The sequence below is a fragment of the Rhipicephalus sanguineus genome, chromosome 1 (genome assembly GCF_013339695.2).
Source record: "Rhipicephalus sanguineus isolate Rsan-2018 chromosome 1, BIME_Rsan_1.4, whole genome shotgun sequence".
In the NCBI taxonomy this organism is placed as follows: Eukaryota; Metazoa; Arthropoda; class Arachnida; order Ixodida; family Ixodidae; genus Rhipicephalus; species Rhipicephalus sanguineus.
The window spans coordinates 231600112-231624512 of NC_051176.1; the positions used below are offsets into that span (position 1 = coordinate 231600112).

General features: G+C 42.7%; 2 protein-coding genes across 4 annotated transcripts in view; one reads left to right on the forward strand and one right to left on the reverse strand.

The window, feature by feature from the left end:
- LOC125756211 (thymidine kinase 2, mitochondrial-like) overlaps nt 1–23233 on the reverse strand; it is a 39288-nt gene extending 16055 nt beyond the window's left edge. The window contains exons 1-8 of one of the 2 annotated variants that reach the window (XM_049420224.1): nt 22410–22473; nt 21813–21868; nt 20045–20119; nt 15766–15819; nt 14676–14839; nt 12489–12577; nt 2991–3070; nt 916–996 (exon numbers count right to left, since the gene is read on the reverse strand). In XM_049420224.1, coding sequence (XP_049276181.1) covers nt 916–996; nt 2991–3070; nt 12489–12577; nt 14676–14839; nt 15766–15819; nt 20045–20119; nt 21813–21868; nt 22410–22413 — 603 coding nt within the window. In that variant the 5' untranslated portion in view covers nt 22414–22473. Of the gene's footprint in view, nt 1–915; nt 997–2990; nt 3071–12488; nt 12578–14675; nt 14840–15765; nt 15820–20044; nt 20120–21812; nt 21869–22409; nt 22474–22995 lie in introns of those variants that run through there. The other variant, XM_049420220.1, reaches the window with a different exon arrangement.
- Nucleotides 23234–23287: 54 nt separating this feature from the next.
- Nucleotides 23288–24401, forward strand: part of LOC119374328 (craniofacial development protein 1) — a 34242-nt gene continuing 33128 nt past the window's right edge. The window contains exons 1-2 of one of the 2 annotated variants that reach the window (XM_037644406.2): nt 23288–23522; nt 23847–23955. In XM_037644406.2, the coding sequence (XP_037500334.1) occupies nt 23453–23522; nt 23847–23955 (179 nt within the window). In that variant the 5' untranslated portion in view covers nt 23288–23452. The remainder of the gene's footprint in view (nt 23523–23846; nt 23956–24401) is intronic. The other variant, XM_037644411.2, reaches the window with a different exon arrangement.

Genomic DNA, 24401 nt, shown 5'->3' on the forward strand with positions numbered 1-24401 from the left:
CGCAACGTCAACATGCAGACGCCCCGCCCACCGACGAGAGTGAGAACCGGCCTCTGTTAGAAAAGAGGGCGCCAGGGGAAACGGCAACTTCGCGCTCCGCTTGTGGCCTTTACGCGGCGCACACGACTGTAATATTTGGCAGAGCAGTTCATAGCCGTGTCAGCTTTCCGCAGGATGTGTTTTTTCAACAAGCCCAAGGGGTGCTTCATGACCCCTTTAACTAACACACTATCTTTGAAACCAGTAGCAGTAGTAGTAGTAGTACCAGAGCACTTTCCTGAAAGACGGGTCTGCTGTGCAAGTTACACTAGTAGATGACTGTAGCACATTCAACAATTTACCCCACAACCACAAGCACAACCTGGCAAATTTGACGACACGTGAATATATATAATCTGTCTGACCCACATGGCCATCATTTGATTCAAAGATCAGGCTGACCCCACTTGTTGCTACTGCTACTGAGCTTTATAACAGTTCAGAGGTCATAAGTGCACTCACTAGACTGACCATGTTCATTCACAAGACAAGAAAACAGCTACATTTAGCAGCGTCCCAGTGAAATTATATTTTGTAATATGCATGTGAAATACTTCCATAAGACCTCTTTCATTATACTACTCACTGTGGCCCTTGTTCTCTAAAGCTCTCACAAGTCTATTGGCTTCGCTCTCACTATAATTATCCCAAATTTCACGTACTGCCTGTTCTGCAACGTAGGACCAAAGCAAGCTGCTTGCACAATTGTGCCCCAGCATGAAATGATTACAGTCATGCTTAATAGGTGCAGGTTTGTAATACCGTAAAGTGCGTTTCACTTTTCCTTCCAGAAAACAAGCTGAGACCTACACACACCCTCTATTCTGTAAAACTTGTTCAGTTAGCCATTCCTGGATAAGATTTAAGCATACTCACTAAGACTTTAGGTGGAAGTGGAAACTTTGAGCGACCAAGTAGCCACTCTTCATGAAGGTCGTGAACTTTACAAAGCCAATCCTGAAAAGAGCATGAGAATTTATTTAATAGACTGATTAATCATTTGAATCAGTAGTTCTATAGTTCATACCAAGGATGTAAGCATAATGCTATCAGAAAAAGAGAAATCGCACTCTAAAAATACTTTGTCAGGCAAGTAGGCAACTTTGATTTCCTGTGAATGGTGATGAGCAGTGGCGTAAATCCAGAAAAATTACGAGGGGGGACACATCGTGCGATGATGGCCATTTTGTTTTTTCAGAAGTGTTTTATTTTTATTATATCAAAATTAAAATCATACTTTCAAATGAAATTTTAAAAAATACGTTAGTTTCTAAGCGTAACTATAGCATATTTCCAGCTCCCTCTCTACCTCTATCTTTGAAACTCCCCCATCCTTTTGCCCAGTGTAGGGTAGCATACCAGTTTTTCTAGACTGGTTAACATCTCTGCTTTTCCTCCCTCTCCTGTTCCTTTCTTCTTTCCAGCGATTTCATTCGGTTTAAACCATGAAAGACAAATGCTAGCAATTTTTTTTTGTGTGATAACGCATAGAGCTACAGCCTTTTTTTCTCCCTTCTCCGTTCCCCATCGTGTAAACCTTTTAGAAAAGGCCCCCCCGATTTGCCCAAGAAAACTTTCTTGTAAAGCAGTTTTATGTTCACCGGCAATTTTTATTAAAGGGGTACTGACACAAAAATTTTGGCATCGCGTTTTTTTTTTTCTGCAATGTGTTGCGGGGGCCTGTTAGTCATAACGCGGCACATCGTTTGCTGCAGCACGCGACAGATAATTAATTACAGGCTCCTCATTACCGACCAGTGTCAGTTTCGGTTTCAAAAACGACAAGCCTCCAAGTGCAACTATCACCACCTAGCGGGTGCAGCGCTCGATCACGTCAGCACACAGAACTGACGCACTTCCGTGCGGTTCGCGAGCAGCCGCCGAGAAGTAGGCTGCTGGAGCAAACGCGGCAAAAAAACATGGCGGCTATGACGTCATCATAACTTGTTGCAGTCTGGTCACGTGAGGGAAGTAGGGGGTCCCCAAGGGTCCCCTTTGAGGGTGTAAGTAGCGCGAGGATGTCGATCGCTCACGCAAACTTCAAAATTCATTTAAAATAACTTCTTAGCTATATTCGCTGTTGGTATTTTGCAGATGATATATGCATGTTCACCGGAATCGATCCCACGGGCTATCTCGGCCGCAAAATATTGTGTCGGTACCCCTTAAAAATAACACAATCATAGTCGAGCATTCACATTTATACTTCATTGTGAATGGCTTCCAACAAATCGCCGACGTAAATAAAGGTAGATGATCGGGGATCCTTTATTATCCATTTCAAACTTCAGTGTAATAAACATTTGAGGTACGTCTGAAGTAACCGCAGCATTCCAGAAAGCTCATGCTGAACAGTACCTTATGAAACGACAAGCAGCTTTCACTTTTGTACTTCGTTTCTCTTTATTGGAAGGGTTTCAGATTCCAGAGTTGGTTTTACGGAAAGTGTGCTATCCTTAATTGAAATATGACATTCAAGAAATTCAAATATGACGTCTGAAAGATAAATCTCAAGGGGGGACACTTGCAAGGGGTGGGCCCCCCCCAGCCTGAACACAAGGGGGGTCAGGCCCCCCTGACCCCCTCATGATTTACACCACTGGTGATGAACAATGAAGAGTGACAAAAAAATAGGAACTCAGCAGCTCTAGGTATGTCTTTATGTGTGTCTTCCTTCATCCTGCTAGCACCATCTCAAAGAAATCAGTATTATAATGAATTTACAAGTTACTCCATAAAGGATTCCAGCATAATCAACGATTCCCTTGTTGGGTCTACACACAATGAATGTTGCAACGGGACGCAACCTAAACATCTTCTCTCTTACTATTGTAGAAAAACACTCCTTACTTGCTGCTAACTAATGTACCACTTTTTTCTTTGACGAAATGTACTTCACTGCTCATTAACACAGAATACTATACATAATTAAAAAATTTGATGATACATACGAAAGGAAGTTGATCCTCCTCAGGTCGTTTTCGTTTCTGGATCCTGCCCATTGCTACTTCTGGCCTTGTCCTCAAGTAGACTGTCAAATGAAAATTTTTTTTTATCTTTGTTGTAATCACGCTCTGCTTACCACACAATAAAAATGGTTTCTCCTTATCATGGTGAAGAACAAAGCTTAGAAAAAAAAAAAATTTACAGCATATCCACGGGTGAATGATGAAGAGCTTGGGCGAAGCTCCTGAAGCAATCATGGTTACACCGTGAAATGTTCAGTGGTTTCGCCCAGCAGTAATCAAAGCGATACGCCGCTTTGATTACTGCACGCCATCTAGCATGCAGGGTGCCGCTGCTTTTTTTTCTTCTTCTTTTTTCCTTTTTTTCTCTTTTTTCCCCCCCTTTTTTTGCACACATATTGCACACATCTCTATGGGACAGCGCCATCTAGTATATCATCACCCGACTGCAGTTTGCATGCATCTCTATGGGACAGCGCCATCTATTGAATGATACGGGAGATGCGACGGCGGGGGCACGCCGCATGGAGCGACGACCGACCAGGTGATGCTATAAGGAGCTTCGCCCCTAAGACTTGGACAGAAACTAAATTCAAGGAGCAGTACGTTACCCAGTACCCAAATGAAAACCTTACCTACCATGTCCTCTAGACTATTAACTGTAATTGATACAGTCAATTACAGCTTCATGAATTTAATTGAGCAATTACTAAAAACAATCAATTACTTTTACTTCACTCCACTTTCCCACATTTAATTAATACTGCACAAATATAGGAAAAGAATGAGCTGGCCTGGCTCATTCAATGTGTCCTCTGTAGCCTTTCACATGCAGTTTTTCCTCAATATAACAATTGGTTTTCAAAATCTTTGACGGCTATCTGAAATGGTATACAAGCATCCGAATAGGTAATGATGCCCATTTCTTATCTCACAAACAGCCAAGCCGCCAGAAAAATCTTGCTTGCCCTTGGTGGGTTGCTGATGGCATGCCTTCAATCAAGGTATAATGGTAGATGTTGGAACACGAAACGCTAAGAGAAAATAGAAGCGTATGTTGAAGCCATGAGGCCAGCAGACACAGAAGCAGTGAAAGTAGAGACAGTTGTTGAAAAACGAGTGAAATTGCTCAGCGCAGAAACTTTGTTCACTTTGCCGCTACAGTCACTCTCTCGCTTGGCCTGTGCGGGCGTGCCTTAGCAAATATTCAGATGGCCACGACAGTCATCCAACAATGTTGCCAGAAGTGGCTGACCTTTAACACAGTGCAGCGGAGCACAAGCTAGGCCTTCAGTGGACTTGTGTGAAGTGAAATAAACGCTGGTTTCTTGCATTTAAGAGGAGCATTTGTTCAAATTTGGCCCTGATATATTTGAAGCTTGAAGAAAATTTAGTGCCTTGAAGTGGGCAATATAGCTCACTAAAGTGGCTGTTTGGGTGTGTTTGTAAGACATGACAAAACCTTTAAGTGAACAACACAAGGTAGCGTCACAGAACACTTATACAACCATTTAGAGAAGGGAAACTGCACCTTTGACAGTGCAACAGAAATAAGGGTAGCAGTGGTGTTGTGAACTAAAGTATCCGGCCGAGAGATGGCGCTGCTAAAACTCTCATCATCATTAGGCTGGGGCAATATGGCTGCCGCATTGCTGGTGGGTGCGGGTGGTCGCGATGCACGCCTGCTGGTTCTAGGCGTTTATTCACTGCTGTCTCGGGGTAGTATTTGCATGCGCGGCAACCCAACGTTACTACAAATATTTCCATTATGCCGCCAGGTGACCGAGAGGCCTCAACTGGCAAAAAACACTCCAAGCAAGTAAGCTTATATTGTTTATTGGCAATCATGAATGTAGCAGTATACATGTGAACAAGCAGCACTGTCAGTCACAGAGTTGAACAATACATACAAGAAAAAGAAATAGCCATCTGTTTAATAAAATTACCAGCTGAAATTGAGCAACTCCATGTCTCTTGGCTCGTTCAGCCTACCACTTATAGTACGCAGAATGAAGCGTCAGACAACGATAGTATTTACTATGGGTGACCCTTGCAAAGTACTTACGTACAGTGCTGCCCGTCATCTTTCTCACTACACATGCGTGTTTGATGATTTGAGCGGTAATAAACAAACAGCATCAAAACTGCTCGCAAAAGATGCAGGGCCAGTAAGATTAGCCTGAGCCCCAATGTACTAGTTTGACAACACATTGGCAAGAGACAGACGGCGTTGAAAAAAAAGTAAAACCACACTGCAGTGTAATGCTAGATGTTCCTGTACATAACGTGTTCTCGTTATTGTGCTCAATATCCCTGTGTTCGTGCCTGCGCGCCAATCTTTTTACAATGAATTCCGACCATTTAGCTCAACTTTCAGCTAAGCTCGTGTATTCTGGGAAAACACCATTTACGGGATCACGTTGAAAAGGGAACTTCGTTTATGTTTCAAAAGAGGTTGCAGTGACGAACACTTTAAATGAATAACTATTGGCAAATAAGGAAAGCCTTAGCCTGAATCCAACATTTCAGCAAGTGAACATTCCTGTGAAGGTTGTCACGGAAGACAAGTTTAGAGAATTGAGCTACCCTTGCTCGCCCACTGTTTATCAGCTGACGCATGTGATAGCGGATGCCTGTGTGTGTTCCTGAAAGCACACATTTGTAAAAAGAAAAAAGAATGATGTACCAGTGGACAGCACCGACAATACACTGCACATGACGTGTGTGCACACAATAGAGACATTTGGAACAGTAGTATACTAGACACCTAGGAAGTGCTGGAAGTCATAGTAGCAATGTTGGAAAAATAGGCAGTGAGTAATCATTTCTGTCAAATTTGTATAATTAGCTTCTTGTTTAATTGTTATGCTTCGCACTGAAAAATAAATAAATGAGTCAGTTTTTTCTGGTGCCAATGGTGCATAGTCGTGAAAGACACTGCTTAAACGATGGACGATTGCAGAAGCTGAATTTACATTTTCGTTCTTCACTACCTCCCAACTGTCTGCCTCACTCTTAACATGGGTGTCGCACAAAGCTAGCCTTTTTTGGATACAAAGCTCACAACAATATCAAAGAAATGGCAGTTATTACACATTCAAATTTTTAACATGCACAAAAACTGGCCAACTATAATGAACTCTGATTATATCTACTGAGTGCACTCATTTATTGTTCTGTTAAAAATAAACATACTTTTAAAAACTCAGTGTCACGTGTCAGGTCTGTTATCTAGAACAAATATTATTTGCTACTTGTCTGTGGTTCGACTTCACATACAAAACAAATTGCTCCCACAAATGCAACAGTGCTGTACCCTCTTTTCTGGACGTGTCTGTTTACATATCATCCCATTAATGTATTGGCAAAGTTAATTGAACGAAGCTAAAAGCTAATTTTTCAAATGCTTTACAAATTTCACAGCCTGTTTCAAACCCAAAATGTCCTTATATGCTTTCATTCTCTTACTCCCATTATCAAATGTTATTTATTTCAGAGTAGTGACGTGGCAACTATACTCCAGGAGACCACTACATGAAATGCTTCGTTTAATGAAGGGAAGAGTGTTTGCGCACATTTTCCTATTATAGAACCTTCACAATATCACTCCCTACACACAAGCGGTACACATGACTTTTTGTTTCAGCACAACTGTAGCTTTCCCTGCCATTGTTTTGCAAGTCTTCATGATTACAGCAATCTATACTCAGTGTGAAAAAAATTACGCCATATCCACGAAGTGAATGATGACTGAGGAGCTGGCTCAGAGAAGATCGGGAAAACCCGTGACTCTTCCGTACAAGTCCTCTACCATCATATGAAGACGTGACACACATTGTTATATATACATATATGCACAATGTTTTATTAATTTACAATTTTGATGAGCTATATACATAATTTACAATTACATCATTGATGAAGTATATATACAAAAAATATCTAAGAGCGTCTGATTCTCCATTGTCGACACTTGTTGACGCAACGCTCCTAATGTTCTTTCAATTTTAAAACTGCCCTCGAGACGCGCACGACAAAGTAGCCCTAAAAATAGCTGTCCGACGCTCGCCTGGTTGTTGACCGCCCGCGTTCCCCGCTCGCCCAGTGAGAGTTAACGGCCAAGCTAGTGGGAAGACATGACGCGCGTAGCGTTCCTCTTCACATTCCACGACGCTTTGAATGGATGGATGCAGGTTACGGCGCGGGACTTCACCCCAGCTTAAGAACCTGGCGAGCCAGCTTCTAAAAGAAGTGCTGCTAAATATGCACTACTACTGGCCCATTTGCTACTAAGTTATATGTGATACTCTATGCAAAGTTTGACACGTAGGTTAAAGTACAGTATGTGTACCCCATCACATTCACTATCCAAGAAATTTGAAGCCAGCACATTTCCTCTAAACTGAGTAATTCGTGAAGCAAGAAACAATAATTTGTGCACCCAATTTTGTACTGCTTCAACATACTGTACACTATCACTGCTTTTAAGTATAAGGCTTTCATTTGTCCGCCTGGTAAACTTTGGTGGCGCATAGGGTTGTCACTATGGCAACTCTTGAGCTTCTTACAACTTGGTGTGAGTAACTTGGAAACCAATTATCTCTTTTTGTCCAGTTTTCTGAGAAAAAAAAATTGAGTCATGAAAAAGAGCAAGAAAGAAATGATGAAAGCAAAATTGGTTCAATAAATAAAGTGTCCATAATCATACTTTGTGAGGATTTTGGACCATGAGTTCACTTACAGTAATGACACATCCTCTGCTAACTTGAGGTAGGTTCAGAGATAATGCATCCAAGCGTGTGCTGATATGAGCAGTTTCTTGGAGGCTGTGGTTGGGTTGGAAGAAAGAAAACAGTCATGATTACTATGGTAGAAGCGTGAGTGGATTTGTGATTCATGTCTGAGAAGAATGTATATGAGAACACTGCATGAGAAAAATAGCGTGCACATGACATTGCTTGTTTGTAAATTTGTTTTGGTGGTGACCTTCAGTGGAGTGTCTGACCAAGCCTCAATTAGAGGATACTAAGCTAGTTAATTGCCCAACTCTATAAACTATATGGTATGTGCAAATGTAGTATGTATGATTGTAAACTTACAAAATGTACAAATGCGTATACATACTGTAAGTTCACTTCACTCTACCATGCATTGAATTTATAAGCATTTATCATAGCGGAATCATTTGTGCAGAAATAGGTAAAACTTATGCTGTGATCTGTGTAACAAAGTTTAGCAGTAAAGATATGTTCTGCAAAAGTGAGAACGAGGTAAATAATCTTAGAAAATGTCATTGGAATCCATAAGCTGTGCATCTCACCAGCTCGACAAGTTGCAAAACCTTATGAAATGACAAAAACTGTAGTACTACATGAAAAAAAAAAAAAAAAAACGCTGAAATGCAAAGCAGTGAATTTTCACTCACCGGTGCACACGCCCACATGGTGCATGGTTATTCCGTTTTTTGTAGGTAGTCTCCGAGCTCTTTACCGGCATTGAATTTTCACGCTGGAAGCTGTACAGCCCAACGTTTATAAAGTATCTATAAACGTTGGTGCAGCCGGTGAAGCACCGCAGCTGACATAATTCACATGCTTTAGACACGTTTGCTTTAAGGCAGCGGCATGTAAAGTTTGGCGCACAAATTTGCATTGCTATATCAAAATTGATTTAAAACGGAGCAGCGTAATGCCGATCAAAGAAAACAACCGCGGTACAATTTGAATGAAATAAGCGACCGAAACGCAATCGATGCCAATAGGCTGCTGCTTTTCAAGCATCAGTGTAATCTCAATACTGGGCCTCAAACAATCAAGCTCTCGTATTATTATAGCACTAACACAAAAACCAATCCCTACTAGATTTATGAAAAATGACACGGTAACTAAGCTTCCAACAATCTTCTGATACATTCTGAAATAAGATTTTTGGCCGCATTGAGCTCCCCTAACACGGTCAGTGCGAAGTAACTTATCCGACCACTAAAAGAGGAGTCAGTAGTTCCACTATACGTGCATCTCGATGGAACTTGCCGCGGTTAATTGTTTCGCCCTCTGCGGCGATAGACCTCTCCCTGTTTGCAAACAGTGTGACGTCACTGGGAGTGTCCTGCCCCCAAGTCTCACCCTCGGAGCAGGCGCTGGTTGGCAAGAAAGTTCCGCCGGCGGGATCTCTCTGCATAGCAGCGCTTCGTGTGTCTGTGTTACTTCGATAGAAGTTTCTGCAAATTGCTATTTTCTGAACTCGCAGCAGTTAAAAGGAAGAGTCACTGCCTATAATGAACGATTCTGTTAGGTCAACATATGATTTGCTCGTCGTGGATGACAGCCATAAAAAAATGTTGTGCTCTTCGAAAGCTAACGTTGTACATTTTCACGATGAATGGTGTTTGGAGAAATGTTAGCATGGCATGGATGTGAACGTACTCAATTTTCGTCGCGAAATCTGCACTGCAGTTTCAAATGATGTACAGCATTGGTGGCAATATAGTTTTGAGCTACTGTGCGCGAGGTCACAGATTAGATTCTCTCTCACGGCGCAACATTCTGATCAGAGATGAATGAAGCAAAACAACGAAGAAGAAAACACTCGTTGGCGAGTGTTGGCTTGAGGTTAAAAAATGCCCGTGAAAATTAAAGCGACGTTTTCCCCTACGGCGTTCCACATAATCCACTGAGCGGTTTTGCGATGTTAAAGAAAATAATTTAATTATATAAATAATCTCTTGCGCGGTTACTTCGCTGTATCTGATGCCTACAACCTGTTTCCATACTTACTCCTCTCCTTTAGACTTGATACACAAACTCAGAATGTGCACTGTCACTTCATAAAGATCGAGCCGTAAAGGTAACAAGAATATGATAAACAAGAACCCCCACTGTTTCCATTAAGACGTACTACATCTCCAATAAAAGGCGATACGCGTATGGTACTGCGTATTTGCCACGGTAAACCGTACATGCATGTTCGGCAATGCTAAAACACGCTGGTAGCTCATGCGTAGTCTCACCTTTCAGCCCGGACATCACGCACGTTTTTTTTTGGGGGGGGGGGGGGCACGCAGCACAAACACTGAGATGTAGGCATGCGCAGATCGCGTCAAATAAAGTGTCCAATCCTGACGTTCCGTCGACAACCGGTCACTGCAACTGACCCTGTTAGACAGAACGCGTGCCAATGTTTTCGCAAACAAGATTCATCGTTATTCACGCACCACACACAATATTGTCAGTTTCAACGTCCGCAAAGGTGAGCTGATATCGTCGCTGCCTTCAACGCACATTACACGCCACAGTAAACGCGGCACATTTTCGAAGACGATCCCGCTGTTCCTCGCACAGACCACCACGTGGGTTCACTTCTCCAAGTTAAACAGGCAGCAGCGTGGCAAATTTTTCGTCACGCAGTCCACGACACATTTATATGTTCTCTGACACTTACCACAACTAATCTTGAAATCGAAAGATAAAGCAAAAGGTTCAAAAGAAAAAAAAGTGTGCGCCAAACATCGTGCGACTGTACCACGCTGAGCTGTCAGCGGGAGTGATTTGCCAACTGCAGCCGTTTCACGTGCGCCGGTGACATCACGCGGTGACGTAGATGCCGCGGTGTGACGTACCCCGGGAGAGGTCTATAGGCAAATGGTGGAACCTGAGACTTTCCAGGGCCTGTAGCGCCTATGGGTCCCGTTCCTTCATCAACGTCCGTCTGGTTGTGAGCTTACAAGGCAATACAGCATGTTGCAATTAGTGTACAAGCATGCATAATCAGGTTTCATAATGCCAACCAAGATAATATACAGGCTTCATAATGCCAACCAAGCAAATATAGGTATGTCTCCTACACAGGTGTGACTTGCGTACTGTGGGGATCGAGAGCGTCCTCCTACCTGGCGCCTCGTTCCCCAGCCGCCGCGCGCGTGCCGGCCGCGTAGCCCGGGCGCACTTAGGCACCGGCAATCGCCAAGATGGCGGCCAGGGCGCCTCTTTGTCTGGGCGAGCCAAGCATCGGCTCCGTCCCGCGCTGGCATGTCCGGACACGCTACGCTGGCGCGCTGCGCGGGACTACGTCACAACGCAGCGCCATTCCCCATTGGGCCGCTGGTGACATCCTCCTCTCCTACGAGCTAAGATGCGCCCGACGATTCGCTCGTGGTGGCAGATGCTCTCAGGCCTTGATGAGAGGTTGACGCGCTGCTGAGCAGGCGGCTTCTCGTTCGTGCGTTCGACTTCGGCCCTCGTGCGTGAGTCGTCGCGCCGTAGGCAAGTGTACTTGCTCGGTCTTGCGGAGTTCCCTATACGGCCTGCAAGCCCGTGAGTGTCGCACTGTGCTGCATCTTGGGTTAATAAACCCGTTGTTGTTGTTACCCTGCCTCGTGCGTGGTTTCTGCGCCGTGTCGGAGAAAACGACGAACCCGGCCGCAGCGTCGTCGCACGCAGCGGCAGTGGAGAACGTCGCGCCCCGACACGGTCGCGCTCGTAGGTAAGCCTAGTGCAAACCTATCTCCACAGTACCAATTTTTCTTTTTTCTTCGAAAGTCATGAAAAGTAGGGGGTGCATTTTATACAAAGATGCGCATACCCCAGAAAACAAGGTAAATTCATTGGTTTGTTGCTTCATTTGCCTCAGACGCGCATGAAATTATGCTTTAGAATGCTGAACGCCAATACATTCACAGGAAAGCACCAGTAGTTTTAATCTGCTTGGTCCAAGTAGAAAAAAAAAGTTGTTAAAAAGTGTGCTGGGCACACTTGGCAACAGGCCAAAATACACTGCATTGCACATTGAGTAAACATACGTATCTCTAAAAGCAATTCTCAAATATAGCATTACATGCTTTCCTATCAGTAGATTGGCTGTTGGAGTAGTAAAAGGAGACATTTACTTCCTAGTGCTACCACAATATTTCAGCCCTTTCTGCAAAAAAATACAAGTCATTTCATTGTGAATGACGTCTAAGCAAAACAAAATTTTGAAGCACAGCTCTAATATATACAAATTCATGTTCTTTATGGACATTATTATGTAGTCTACAGTACTACTGTATTGAAGTTTCACTCAACAGGAATGAATATTATTTCACTAACTCACTGCTTTTACTCCAATCTATGATTCTACAAGATTTCTTGAACAATGTTTCACAGCATCAGCTAGTGTGTAGATTTGTAGTTAAAATTTTGTTTTTGGTCCCTGGTGTTGAAACGTGCTACGGACAGAGGCAGTATCACAGATCACCAATGAAACAGGCAACACATGCTCTATGGTGTTGCACTTAGCATGGGGGCATGGGTTCGATATCCAACCAAGGCGGTCACATTTTGCTGGGGGCAACATGCAAAAGTACTCATGTACTTAGAATTAGGTATGCATTAAAGAACCCCAGGTGGTAAAAATTAGAGCAAAGTCCCCCACAACGGTATGCCTCATAACCATATTGCAGTTCTGGAACGCAAAACCCCAGCATTTTCCTTTTTAAATGCTTACTTATCATGTCCAATCCAACAGCAACATTTTCATTGATCCAGTCAAACCACTGGTTCAAGATGCTCAACTCGAGAGACGTCATATGGCCACTGCAATTCCAAAAGCAAAAGCAAACAGTGTAAGCATGCGATATCTTGTACTATATGTAGTTTAAGTTTCAGCACCCATCTCATGTCTTTTTCACTGCTATGTACAGCCATGGCCAATCAATCATATGCCATCTGGAGTGACTTGCCATGTCACATGAAGCAAAATCGGGAAATGCTAGCCACTGGAATTTACACTTGCCAGCACTGTTTATTCTTTCTTTTTTAATATAAGGCCCTATTTGTACACCAGTTATGGGAGCAAAATGTTAATTCCCTGCACGTATGCTATTAAATTTTTTTTTTGTAGACACGGTATGAACACTGAACGTTGGTCATCTGCAGAATGACTAATTATGATTTAATTAGAATAATGCTTGCAGCATTGCATTTATTACATATTCTAGTATCCAGCTATCCAATTATTCTTGCTTACTGCTGTGCAGTTTTTTCTCTACTGTCTTTAGAAACAATGGGGTGGCTGCTTAGCCTACCTCCTGAGATAATTGACCTACAACAAAAAACTGCACGTTTGAAATCCGCAATTGTATATATATTTTCATTAAGTTTTGAAAAAAATGAAGAAAATACTTATGTAACACATATCCCCCCCCCCATGCCTTAACATAAAGTATTTATTCATCAAGGAAGAGAAATTTACTTTCTAGTAGAGCTGTGCGAATAGCAAAATTTTCGGTGCGAAGCGAATTCGAATATTGAAATGTGAGTGCAAATTGAATCGAATAGTTTTCGAATATTTATGGAATATTTCTCGAATATTTTTCTAATACTTTGAAGCGAAATTGCAGAAAAAAAAAGTTGGAGAGGATTCCTAAGCATATTCTTATGAGATAGCAACATGAAAGTGTTTCTTTTCGCTAGGTTGATGAAGCGCTGGCGGAGTGGTGTTTCATAGTTGTCTTATCAAGAATGAGGCAATGTAGAGGCCGAATTGTATTTATGTACGTGATTTGGTGCAACCAAAGTGTTTCCGACAACACTTTACACGTGATAGGCAAAGATGCCATTTCCTCAGCCTTTCATCCTCTTTCAACTCGTGTCCGGAGTTCCAAATCTGCCTTGTAGAAGTCAATATATAAGAACATTTGAAATTTTGGAGGCTAAAAAGCTTTGGCGCCCGATTTTTCGGACTTCCTGCCCAAAACTTAGGTTCAAAACAGCATTAATTGGGCCCCCACCTCTGCCACATCTTTCATATCCATGTTGGAACCAGCGTTTTCTTGAGTTAATACATTTGCGACCGTAGCGGAGTTTGAAAGGCAGCTTTACCGCAATACGGGGGTGTGATAAGATGAAGCATACTGAAAATGCAGGGACCACTTCCAATCGCATGTTGACCGTCTACTGGCTAAGTTCTACCGTAACGGCGCTTGAAAGGCAGCTTTGCCGCAATACGAGGGTGTAATGAGGTGAAGCATATTGAAAATCTGAAGGGGTCACTTTCAGGCGGAAGTTCACTGTATTTGTCTTTGAGAAGTTCGAATTGTTCGAATAGTAAAATTCCAGTGTGAATCAAATCGAATAGCAAACACTATTCGAAAAATATTCGAAATTTCCAATATTTGCACACCCCTACTTTCTAGTTAAGAATGCTAGTAAGTATTCCCCAGATCTGTTAGCCTATGGCAATTATAGTGATTTGCAAAATTACAAAACAAAGTATGTAGTGAACATATACAATGCTGAACCAAAGGAACTCAAGCACAGACAAGCATCTAATCTTGAACTGATCTCTTGCCTTCACTAGCAGATTTAACGTTTTCTAATGCTGAAGGCATTCCTAATGTTGGCTTGCATGCCATACTTGCCTTTTCCTCCAGCGTGGGCTCTGTACTCTTTACTTTTCCCAAGATAGCATACACATCTCAACACTGCACTTTATCTAGCAGAAATTGAGTGTCTCAGAAAATCAGTTGCTCTAACAAAATCGCGCTTAGCACCCATATACAAGGAAGTGATTTACCTTGCTGCGCTAGCGTAATTTACGTGTTTTAATGCATGAAGAATTGAACACACCAATATCAATTCAGTACCCTCACTGACACAACCAGTAAAATTTTAATGACGTGTAATAGCTCACCTGCGATACAAGTTTTCAATAAAGACGTAACGTGCGCTCTGGAGCGATCGTTCCATAAGTTTTACTGGGGTCGGCACAGGTGCCAAGTGCAGCTGCATCATTGTCAGCTGAACATAGGTCTGGAATGCAAGACTCCAGCGCTTCGGCTCTTTGTACATCAGTTCCTGGACAAGAAAAGCAAACAATGGTTATTCTGCCTAATGATGCTCTCCCCCTTTCTTTCCAAGAAACAAATGATGCCAAAGTATATGTCAAACATGCTTTACTACCCCATGTACGTAGATGCGCGAGTGCAATTGCCCCGGCGAGAACGCTGACAGGGATGCAGATTTGTCTCACAGTGTCTGTAGAGGATAATCAAAGACGCAATTCTGAATGTCTCAATGTTGTTGAATCACCAGTCACCAATGAGGAGTACAAGGCTCTTCATCCCCTAAATCTGGTGAACTGTTTCGAGTGCTCCATTTGGCAATTCTCTGTACTAGATGGTGCGATAAGTCTGCGTTTTTTAAATTTTTCTTTTGCAGAACCTTGCTTGATGGAAGGAGGGTGTGAACTTAAATCACAAAACGAGTAGACTTAAAGAGTCACAGAGGGTGTACAAAGGCGGGGTAGGTCACCGAGTTATCTCATGAGTGGTAACGAAAGGGATAAATGTGAAATTATGCATGGAGGTTACTTATAGCAACACTTTTAGCAGTCAAAAATTTTTGTAGCAGATAGCTTCTAAAATTACCTGCAGAAGCCTACAATGAAATGACAGCACTATAATGCCCGAGACAAACACCAATCCTATAAGCTACCATTTGCACCACTGCAAATGTTAACTGACAGTATTTAATTCAAGGATAGCAATAGAAGCAAAATCATTGCACTCTGTTATAAGGAGATTTCAAAGACTGTAGACACAATTACACTTACAAAAACATTGATCCTTGCGTAATGGAAGTCTGTCTGGGGAAATACAGAAGAGCCAGCTCAATGCTGCAACAATTACAATCTCTGCTGAGTAAATAAATGCACAGGCAAGCAGTGATTGGTGGACAATGAGCGCACATGTACTTATTAAGAACAAGCTGTATGTTCATACCAGCAAATTGTGTCCTTGTATATCTCTCCATATGTTGACTGGTTCAATCAGTACCTGCACAAAATAATAACTCATGTAAAATATATATATATAGCGTAACATCTTGAGCAAGCGCCCCCCCTGCGGTGAAAGGTAATCGGACAAAATTTAGAGGGGGGGGGGGGCCCTTGCTCACTCGCGAACCAAAATTCAAGATGGCGGCGGAACAGTCTCTAAGAAGAATACACACTTGTGCTTCTAGTGAAATGCTTTATTGAATACGCATGCATTTACTGCTTTTACTGAACTGGAGGGAATCCTCATGTGCAATTTAACGCGTTATTACGAGGTGGGAAAGGCGTCCTTCAACTGTTCCGACAATTTCTGACAACTCAGAATGCAACCCTGAGGCATCACATTGTAAAAGTACTAAGAAATCGTACACATATTTAAAGATTCTCAGAACTTGTGTTCCTAGGAAGCGCTGCTGCAGGATTCTGTAGTGGACAACAGGTTGAAAAAAAAAAAAAAGACGGGAGGGGAGGGGGCTGAGGGGGGTGCTTGCTCGGTCATTGGCGCATATTCCAAATTTCCCACTGAAAAGGGAAAGGGCGCGATTGCTTGGGTTTTATACCCCTGTCACACAGGGCAACTTAAGTGCACTTTGAGCGAGTGCACTTACGCTCACAGAGTGTCACTTTGGCGGCGCGCTGCTACACGAGAAAGAGAAGTGTGCTTTGGAAATGATGGCAGTGGCAATTGGTGGTTCAGTAGCGCAACATATATTTGTTATTTTTGGCCATGCTCGCACTTTAATTGCTTATTATAGGCATGAACATAATTTACAATGAACTTTGGGCGTAAATGTAGTAAATATTGCAACCGCATACCGTCATTGGTCATCGCGAGCCGATACAAGATAGTATTATATCCAAGACGAATCGAAAACAAAAATGGCGGACTCCGGTGCAGAAGGGACGCGTAGTGGTGACTTTTGGAGCGTGTTTTGGCAGCAATCATTTGCTCCTCCCAAAGGCGTATAAGCGCCCGCGTCTCTGCGTCGGACCACGTTGTCTTCGCGGAAGTGTGTGTGTGTGTGTATATATATATATATATATATATATATATATATATATATATATATATATATATATACAGGACATTTAACATCGTCATGCATTTATTAGTCTCTACAGTTTGATAGACACCTTTGCACTAAAAAAAAAGTTATACTGAAAGTGTGAAGCTGTCGGATAGTTGAGCATATTTTTGGGGAATAGCGTGAAAAAAAGAGTGGTTGTTAGTGTGCCTTTCCTGTCCTATTTGCGCTGTTCCCCTACAATCACATTGAAAGATTTTACATAAACAGGGCATGAAAAAATTTTGACTTGCTCTCAAATGAACACAGCAGTCATTGAGAGAGCGCAGGCTACATCTAGTAAATACCCCACATGAATAAGTAGACACACCACATGTAATGGCAGCTACAAGCACCACAAGGCCTACAATTGGTTTTTTAAAGTACTGCTTTGAACTCACTCAGTGCCATCAAACTCCAAAGTTATGTACTCAATACGGGGATTTTGATCTATAATAAATACATATATTGTCATGTGGTTGTGATGGTGAACAACACAAAACTCAAGCCAGTAAAGAAAGGACTCTGCATTGGGCATACCTGTGCCCAAAAAAACAAGCAACATTCACAATGCAACAATAGTGGTGAGCACAGTCATCAATGACTTGACTTCTTTGCTGAAGATCTAGCATCTAATAAATTCTTTAAAAGCTAGCTTTTAAATTAATTTATCCAAGTTGGATTACAGATCAATTTATCAAAGTTGGTCAGAAAGTCAGTGCACAATACTAAGTCGGTCGAAATCTCATGACGCACATGTGGATTTTTTTTTTCTCAGCGAGTGTTAGCCGCAACGTTCTTAAAGGGGCCCTGCAACACTTTTCCAAGTAATCATCGAATGGCTCCATTAAAAGAGCTTATTGCCTCACGAAAATTCTTTAGAATCCATCAAGTACGAGTGGCAAGGATTTGTCACAATCTTCAAGCGCTATCTCTCTCCTTTCGTACCAGCGAGTGTGCTGAAAGCTACGCAGGGGGGGGGGGGATGACAAGGGGGCAAGAAGGTGCGTCTGTTTGTCAGCACGCGTCATGACCTTGAGCATTTTTCTTTTTTTTTTTTTCCTTCGAATGCGCGGCTTACCTTCAGTGTGATCGCAAGCGCGCACATGGCAGCATCCCGCGGTAACTATGCAGCTCACGATGCTCAAATCAGCCAATGGCCGTGGACTTTGGGTTTATGGCACGGTCATTTCTGTTTACGGCATCATTTGTCGAGAGAAGAGCGAGCAATTTCTAGCTGACTGAGAATTAATTGTAAATTCCAGGCTGCATGCTGCGCTACAATGTAAGGCTCACGTGTTTTCAGGAGCCTTGACTACCGATCGGCAGCATTTTCTGACCATGCTGAAAAAGTGTAGCAGGGCCCCTTAATTTAGGGCCCTTTGTTTTCAGGTAAAACCCAAATGTACCTAATAACTGCACTCCTAAAGCATTTCCTGAAAAATCAGGTTAAACTTGATTCTGCCAGAAAATATGCCTTGCTGAAAATGTGCTTGACAGCGAAAGGTAACAGACAGGCCTGTGTTCCAGGCAGTGCACTCCCTTTCTGTGGAAACAAAAACAGGCTGCCAACCCATTTAATCCGTGTGAAATGCAGAATGTAAATGCTGCTTTCCATGCGGCTCAAGGAAGACAGCCATAGAAAGGGAACAATGGGCACTATTGCACGGTGCATTTGAGAAATATCTTCTAAAAGAGGCTTTCATATCACCAGTGCTGATCTTGTACCATATTGGCATAGCTGTACGTGCTATCACCTTACTGGCCAACACTACTTTAACAAGTCCAAGTATGCCAAACCACAGCTGCAATAATAAACATTCTCCCAGTTGTGATGCGTGTGAAGACCGTGCAGGTCTACCGTTGACACAGACCTCCTGTGAATGCAAACGACTAAAAAAAGCTTTATTTGTAAAGCTTTACAGCAAGGTTTTTTTTTAATTAAAGCAGATTATGCTCTGTTAAATTAGTCTGCACTCTTTATAATGTTCTTTTTTTTGCATATAACCCAAGAAAATCCAAAATTCTATAGTAACTTCTGAAAAAGTCCAATTTCTCCCTGAATATAAAACATGATTTTACCCCTTAATTTATAAAAGAAAGAAAACCAAATAACAAAGGACCCTGTATTTATTACCCAGTATTGCCAAGATGCAATAGAAGTGGGGAGGACTTGTTGCCTTTTCCCCTGTATGCAAGAGCTGGGTTGAACGTATGAGTAAACTTGAGATTACTAGTGTAAAATTTATTGGAATGGTACACATTATAGGGAACATTACATTTTTCATGTTCATTGCTGTGAGTTGTTGAAGATTTGCTGTAAAAATCACTGCTGAACTTCCATTTGCTGATCGACATGCATATGCCTCATGCTACCTTTAGAAGCACGAACTTCTGACCCATACATACGTACATACTGACAACAGCATTCACAAAATGCTCATAGAATGGTACAGTGGTCAAAAGCCACACTGTGATCACCTTGCAGAAAGCTTTAGACAATGATATAATAGGTGAGAGAAGGTGAGAATGATGAAGGGCAAGGTACATTAGGACAGAAGGTGGCACCAAGGGACCAAGCTTTATCAGTTGTGCAATGCGAATATGTGCAGAATGAAAAAGGAATGAATGGTTTGCACATCACGTATCCAGACTTTAGTGACATATGGTCAATGTGTGGCTTGTGCTGCCAAGTGTGTGCAACAGCAATTTGTGACCAAAGCCATCACCTCCGATATTCCCGACATGCAGGAATGCTTTATAAACAAAGCATATGTTAAGAGGCCGCACTCCACCTAAGTGAAATAGTTGCCATAGAAGAAGGTATAACTGGCAGTACCTTGCACATTCGAGGAATTCTTCCCCAACACTGCGGCTGATTGTCAGCCATCTGATTAAGCAAGAGAAAAGGCAAAGGATAACCAAGTTTTGCATGAATACCCCATTATCGTGCACCCAAAGTGCGGTTTGATTACTGGTTGTGGCCTTATACTCAGAAGCAGAGCGCCGTCACCTGTGAGCCTAAGTGGCAGGCAATAAAATACTTCCTATAAATAGGAAATTGATTACGCTCAAAGCCAATTTATTAGTAAATGAAAAAAACAAAAAACAGAGTGAATGAATATTCATACTTCTCGATGACAGTGACAGCAAGCAACTTACCGTTGTGTCAACAAATTTTTTACAACCGTCAAGAAAAGTTGTCTTTCCAGAACCAATGTTTCCTTCTACTGCCACCTGCAAATCATATGGTAAGCTATTAAGAGTACATATAAAAGAAAGAAAAGCGGAGAGCTGCTTGACTTCAGCAAAAAGAAAAAAAAAATTATTTTGAAAAAAAAAACATTCAAACAACAACTATATGACCGTGAGCACTTCAAGGACTATTCATCACAATCATACATATGACAACAAGCATACTAGGTGGAATTTGAAGTGGTTCAAAGTGGTCCCACTTGCAGCCAAGTAGTTTTTAAAGCCGTCCCATTTGCTTCCATGTGGCCGTCAAGATACAGCACCACTTGGACCACAAATGGTCTCGCTTAATTTCAAGTGGCCATTAAAGGGACCGACAACTGATTTTTCTCGACCCAGTTTTTTACGGCGCGACAGGAAGCTCACCCTTCGTAGCATTTATAGCTGCAGTGGTTTATCCGAAAAGCACGTAGTTATTTTATAACCAGTATTTTTCGATCTGAAAGGCTCCAAACACGCATGGAGGCTTGCTTCAGCAACGCTGATAATTGATAGCGATGCCGATAGCCCTTGTGAAAGCTGTCGTTGTTCTGCTTTCGCAGGAGTTACTGTAACTATGCTTAACCACCTTTATTTTGAGCTTTCCAACCATTTTCAAAAATAGCAAGCTGTTACAATGAGATGTGTGGCTTTATACACCTTCCCGGTATTTGTACAGCGTTCTGTGCGCCTGCGCCTGTGTCATGGATGGCTTGTCCCGGCGTCCTTACTCTCTCTATACACGAGCTAAGCCAAGTAATCGAAAACGTAACTGTGCATATGCACGGCCGCACCAAGTAGCCGCGCATGTCATTTCTGAGAGAAAGTATAGGTAGCAAAACTATGTCGCTCCAAAATCTTAGCGACCTGGAAACTGCGTGTACGGTTGCATCAGCACGCTGAAAAGTTTCTCAAGATGCGCTGACGAGCATGGGATCACTACGTCACGCGAAGGCAGCGCCACTTTAATGCATACTACTAACGCAGGCATATGTGTACATTTTTATGGAGTAGTACCTTGTAATATAAAGAAACGAACAATATTTCAGTACTAACAAAAAAATCGTCGACCAAGTACAGTAATCAACGGTCACGTGGCCGTCTTCGTCGGATCGTTCATGTTTTTGCCGCCAGAGGCGCCACAGGTCATTTTTCGCGACTTTCGTTTAAGAAATAAAAATATAAATCCATCTCTCACGAAAAAAACAGGGTTGGTTTGAGTCAGTGCGACGGACAATCTTTACATCAGTGGAGTCAACTCATTTCATATTCTGGGCAGTTGTCGGTCCCTTTAGGATGGTACCACTTGGACCATACCCGGACCCACTTGCTTTCAAATGGCCTTTGATAGCGTTATGGTGCAGACCATGGAAGCACTTGGACTACAACGGGTTTTACTTGCTTTCAAGTAGCCATTCAGATAGTGCCACATTAATGATAATTGAGCGCACAAATAATATTCTATAGACAATGGCCAAAGGAAGCAAGAAACTGTTTGCAAAGTCCTACAGAGATTTTCTGCGATAAATGCTTAGAAATTAGTCTATGGTTGTGTCTTAGACACCAGGTTTGTGTGAACGATTCCGTTTGATTTAAATATGTGCCAGCACCGATGTAAAACTTCATATGGTGCTGCTAACATAGAAGTTACTAGGTTACCTTAAAAAAAAATTCTTCAACACGAAAATGTACTTACTTTCACTGTGCGGCCTTTTCTAGCTGCCTCAAGGAGAGAACTGTCACCCGCAACATCTGTTAGAGTGAAAGAAAGGCAGAGTAGGCCACTGTTCAGAACCGATTAAATGTACAGCATACAAAGGAATTTACACAATGAGATCAAATTACACATTCAGCTTGACTTGCAAGTCTAAAATAAATCTTCCTTTTCTTTTCTTTTTCTGGTTTGGGAGGGAAGAAAGGCATTTGTCGAATACACGGTGGTCGGTTGTGGTGCACGGCAACCTGAGGTTTAAACATTTATACCGGGATACCACGTGGATGATTTTCAAGGCCGAAGGCGACGCGAAGCTTGTATAATGTTCAATTCAATTCCTTCTTTATCTACCCATCACGCCGCTCGGGGTCATTGACGATCCTGTCAAGATAGCACACACCGCCGCAGAGAAGGACAAGTGCTTCCCAGTAAAGTTTAAACTGATAAACTTAACAATGTCCGAACAGTGACAATAATGCAAACCGTCCGACACAATGTCGTACTCGTGCACACGAGGTCCGAAAACGAAACTATATCAAACATCCTGAAAGAGCATAAAAATGAATTGTCAAAGCGTACACATTGTTACCACGGCTGTCTTCCTGTACACACCGAGTTGTCTTATCCTGTCTTGAGTATACCTTCTGCAACATACAACTCGCACAGCTAAACATAAATCACGCGTTTCAAATGCGCGGGCTGCAGCTGCAGATGTCGACTGCACAAGAACGTTGGGCTACACCACAGTACACCCGGTACGGCAGGCACACCTACACAAACTGCCACCAGTCGGAGATGACTGGGACCATTTTTTTGTCAAGCTAGCACGACTGTATTAACCGCGTGATTTTACACAGCACTCTTTTCTTTATAAAATTTTAAAGAAATGACACTTTCGCACGCATGAGATTCGCGTCGAGTAAGAGAGAAAAATACAGCAATGCCCCCTTTCGCTGCACGCCAAGCGCTGCAGAAGAGCGCGCGGTCGCGCTTAGCAGAACTACGCTGCTCATAGAGCTGATGAGCCGCGTGTTTAATAACGGTACGGGTAGAAAGTAAATGCTCCTGCTGCATAGTTGCTATGTTACACATGTGTACACGATCAGAAACTTTCGATCTCAGCTGGCTGCCGCGTTCGACACCGCATTTTGCAGAACATGCTCACCCAGGAAGTGAAGTGGTCTCGTAGCTTTACAAAGCTGTCGCAGTACTCGTGACACGAACATGAAAATTTTAATCCTTGTCTGCGCTCACAACATTACTAAAACTCGACGCAGACACGCTCTATTGCCATTACGGCTGTCCACGGCGTTATCATTACGGCGTAGCGGCATGGTAGTGGGCGCAGTCGCAACAGCAGACAACAGCTGTGTAACAACATGGACAGCAGTTCTTAGCCGTCTACTCGTAGCCGTAGGGGCCGTAGCCCGTAGCAGCCGTAACCGGCCGTAAGTCGTAAGACAATCCAAGATCGATTTTTTTTGTTGGCGTTGTGTGTCGCTGCGTCTGCATGCTCTCGCTCATGCGTGCGGTAGTAATGCGCATTCACATCGCATTTTCAACAAGTTGTTAAGAGACGGCGGAAAAAAAGTACTGAGTAAAGCAGTTTCTGCAATTTCAGTATGTCCACTTTTGACTTGACAAAGCCGGCCGATAGCTCTGAAAGTGAAGATGACGACTACGTTCCATCGGGTACGTGCTGCCGAGGTGGAGACTTTCATTCAAGATGCCGCGCAAACGTTCAGCTCCTAAGCGCGGTCTGTAGATCAGATACATTTTATGGGATCTTTGCAGGCAATCGGTGCTTCTTGCACTGCTTTGTGCTACTGTTCTTAGCGCTGCGGTGGGTTTCTGTCATTATGCTGTCGATTCTACATTCTGTTGTGTTGACCTGTGAAACCGAACGTCGTATAATACCACAACTTAAACATTAGTGTGCGTATTGATATCACGCGGCTTACTAGAGTGCCAGGTTGTTTGTTTACCTTTGCGTGTCGTAATTTGAATACTTTTCAGCCGAGGAGAGCGAAGGCGATGAGTCTGATGCCGAAAACGACGCCGGGAGTGACGCTGAGGCACCTGCTGGAAAAAAGCCGAAGGGAACAAAGAAAAAACAGTCGTCAAGGTGAGGATCGAGCCATATGAAAATAGTGGCTTCCGAATTCGCGGTGTTAACAAAAAACCCACTTAAAAATATTCATATTAGCCTAGTAACGCTCAAAAGGCGCTGTGACAGTAAAAAAGACACAGAAAGCTCCGCACTTACTGCGTCTATTCTACTGTCTTGTGAACCACTGTTCAGACACAACATCATGTAGCGCCCCTAAATCGCCATGAGGTCGAAATTTTGTTATGTAACGGCAATTGTATACAAGTCTACAGTGAATGTGAAGCCGCGAGAACTAGTGAACGACGTTGGGCCAGTTGGTGGTGCATTGTACAAAGTAAAAAAACGGTGCTTTACAACACAGACAAGATAGGTAGACACACAGTGCACACAGCACGTGGTGTCTACCTTTCTCGTCCTTGTCGTAAAGCGCTGTTTTTTCACTTCGTACGACGTAAGAACTT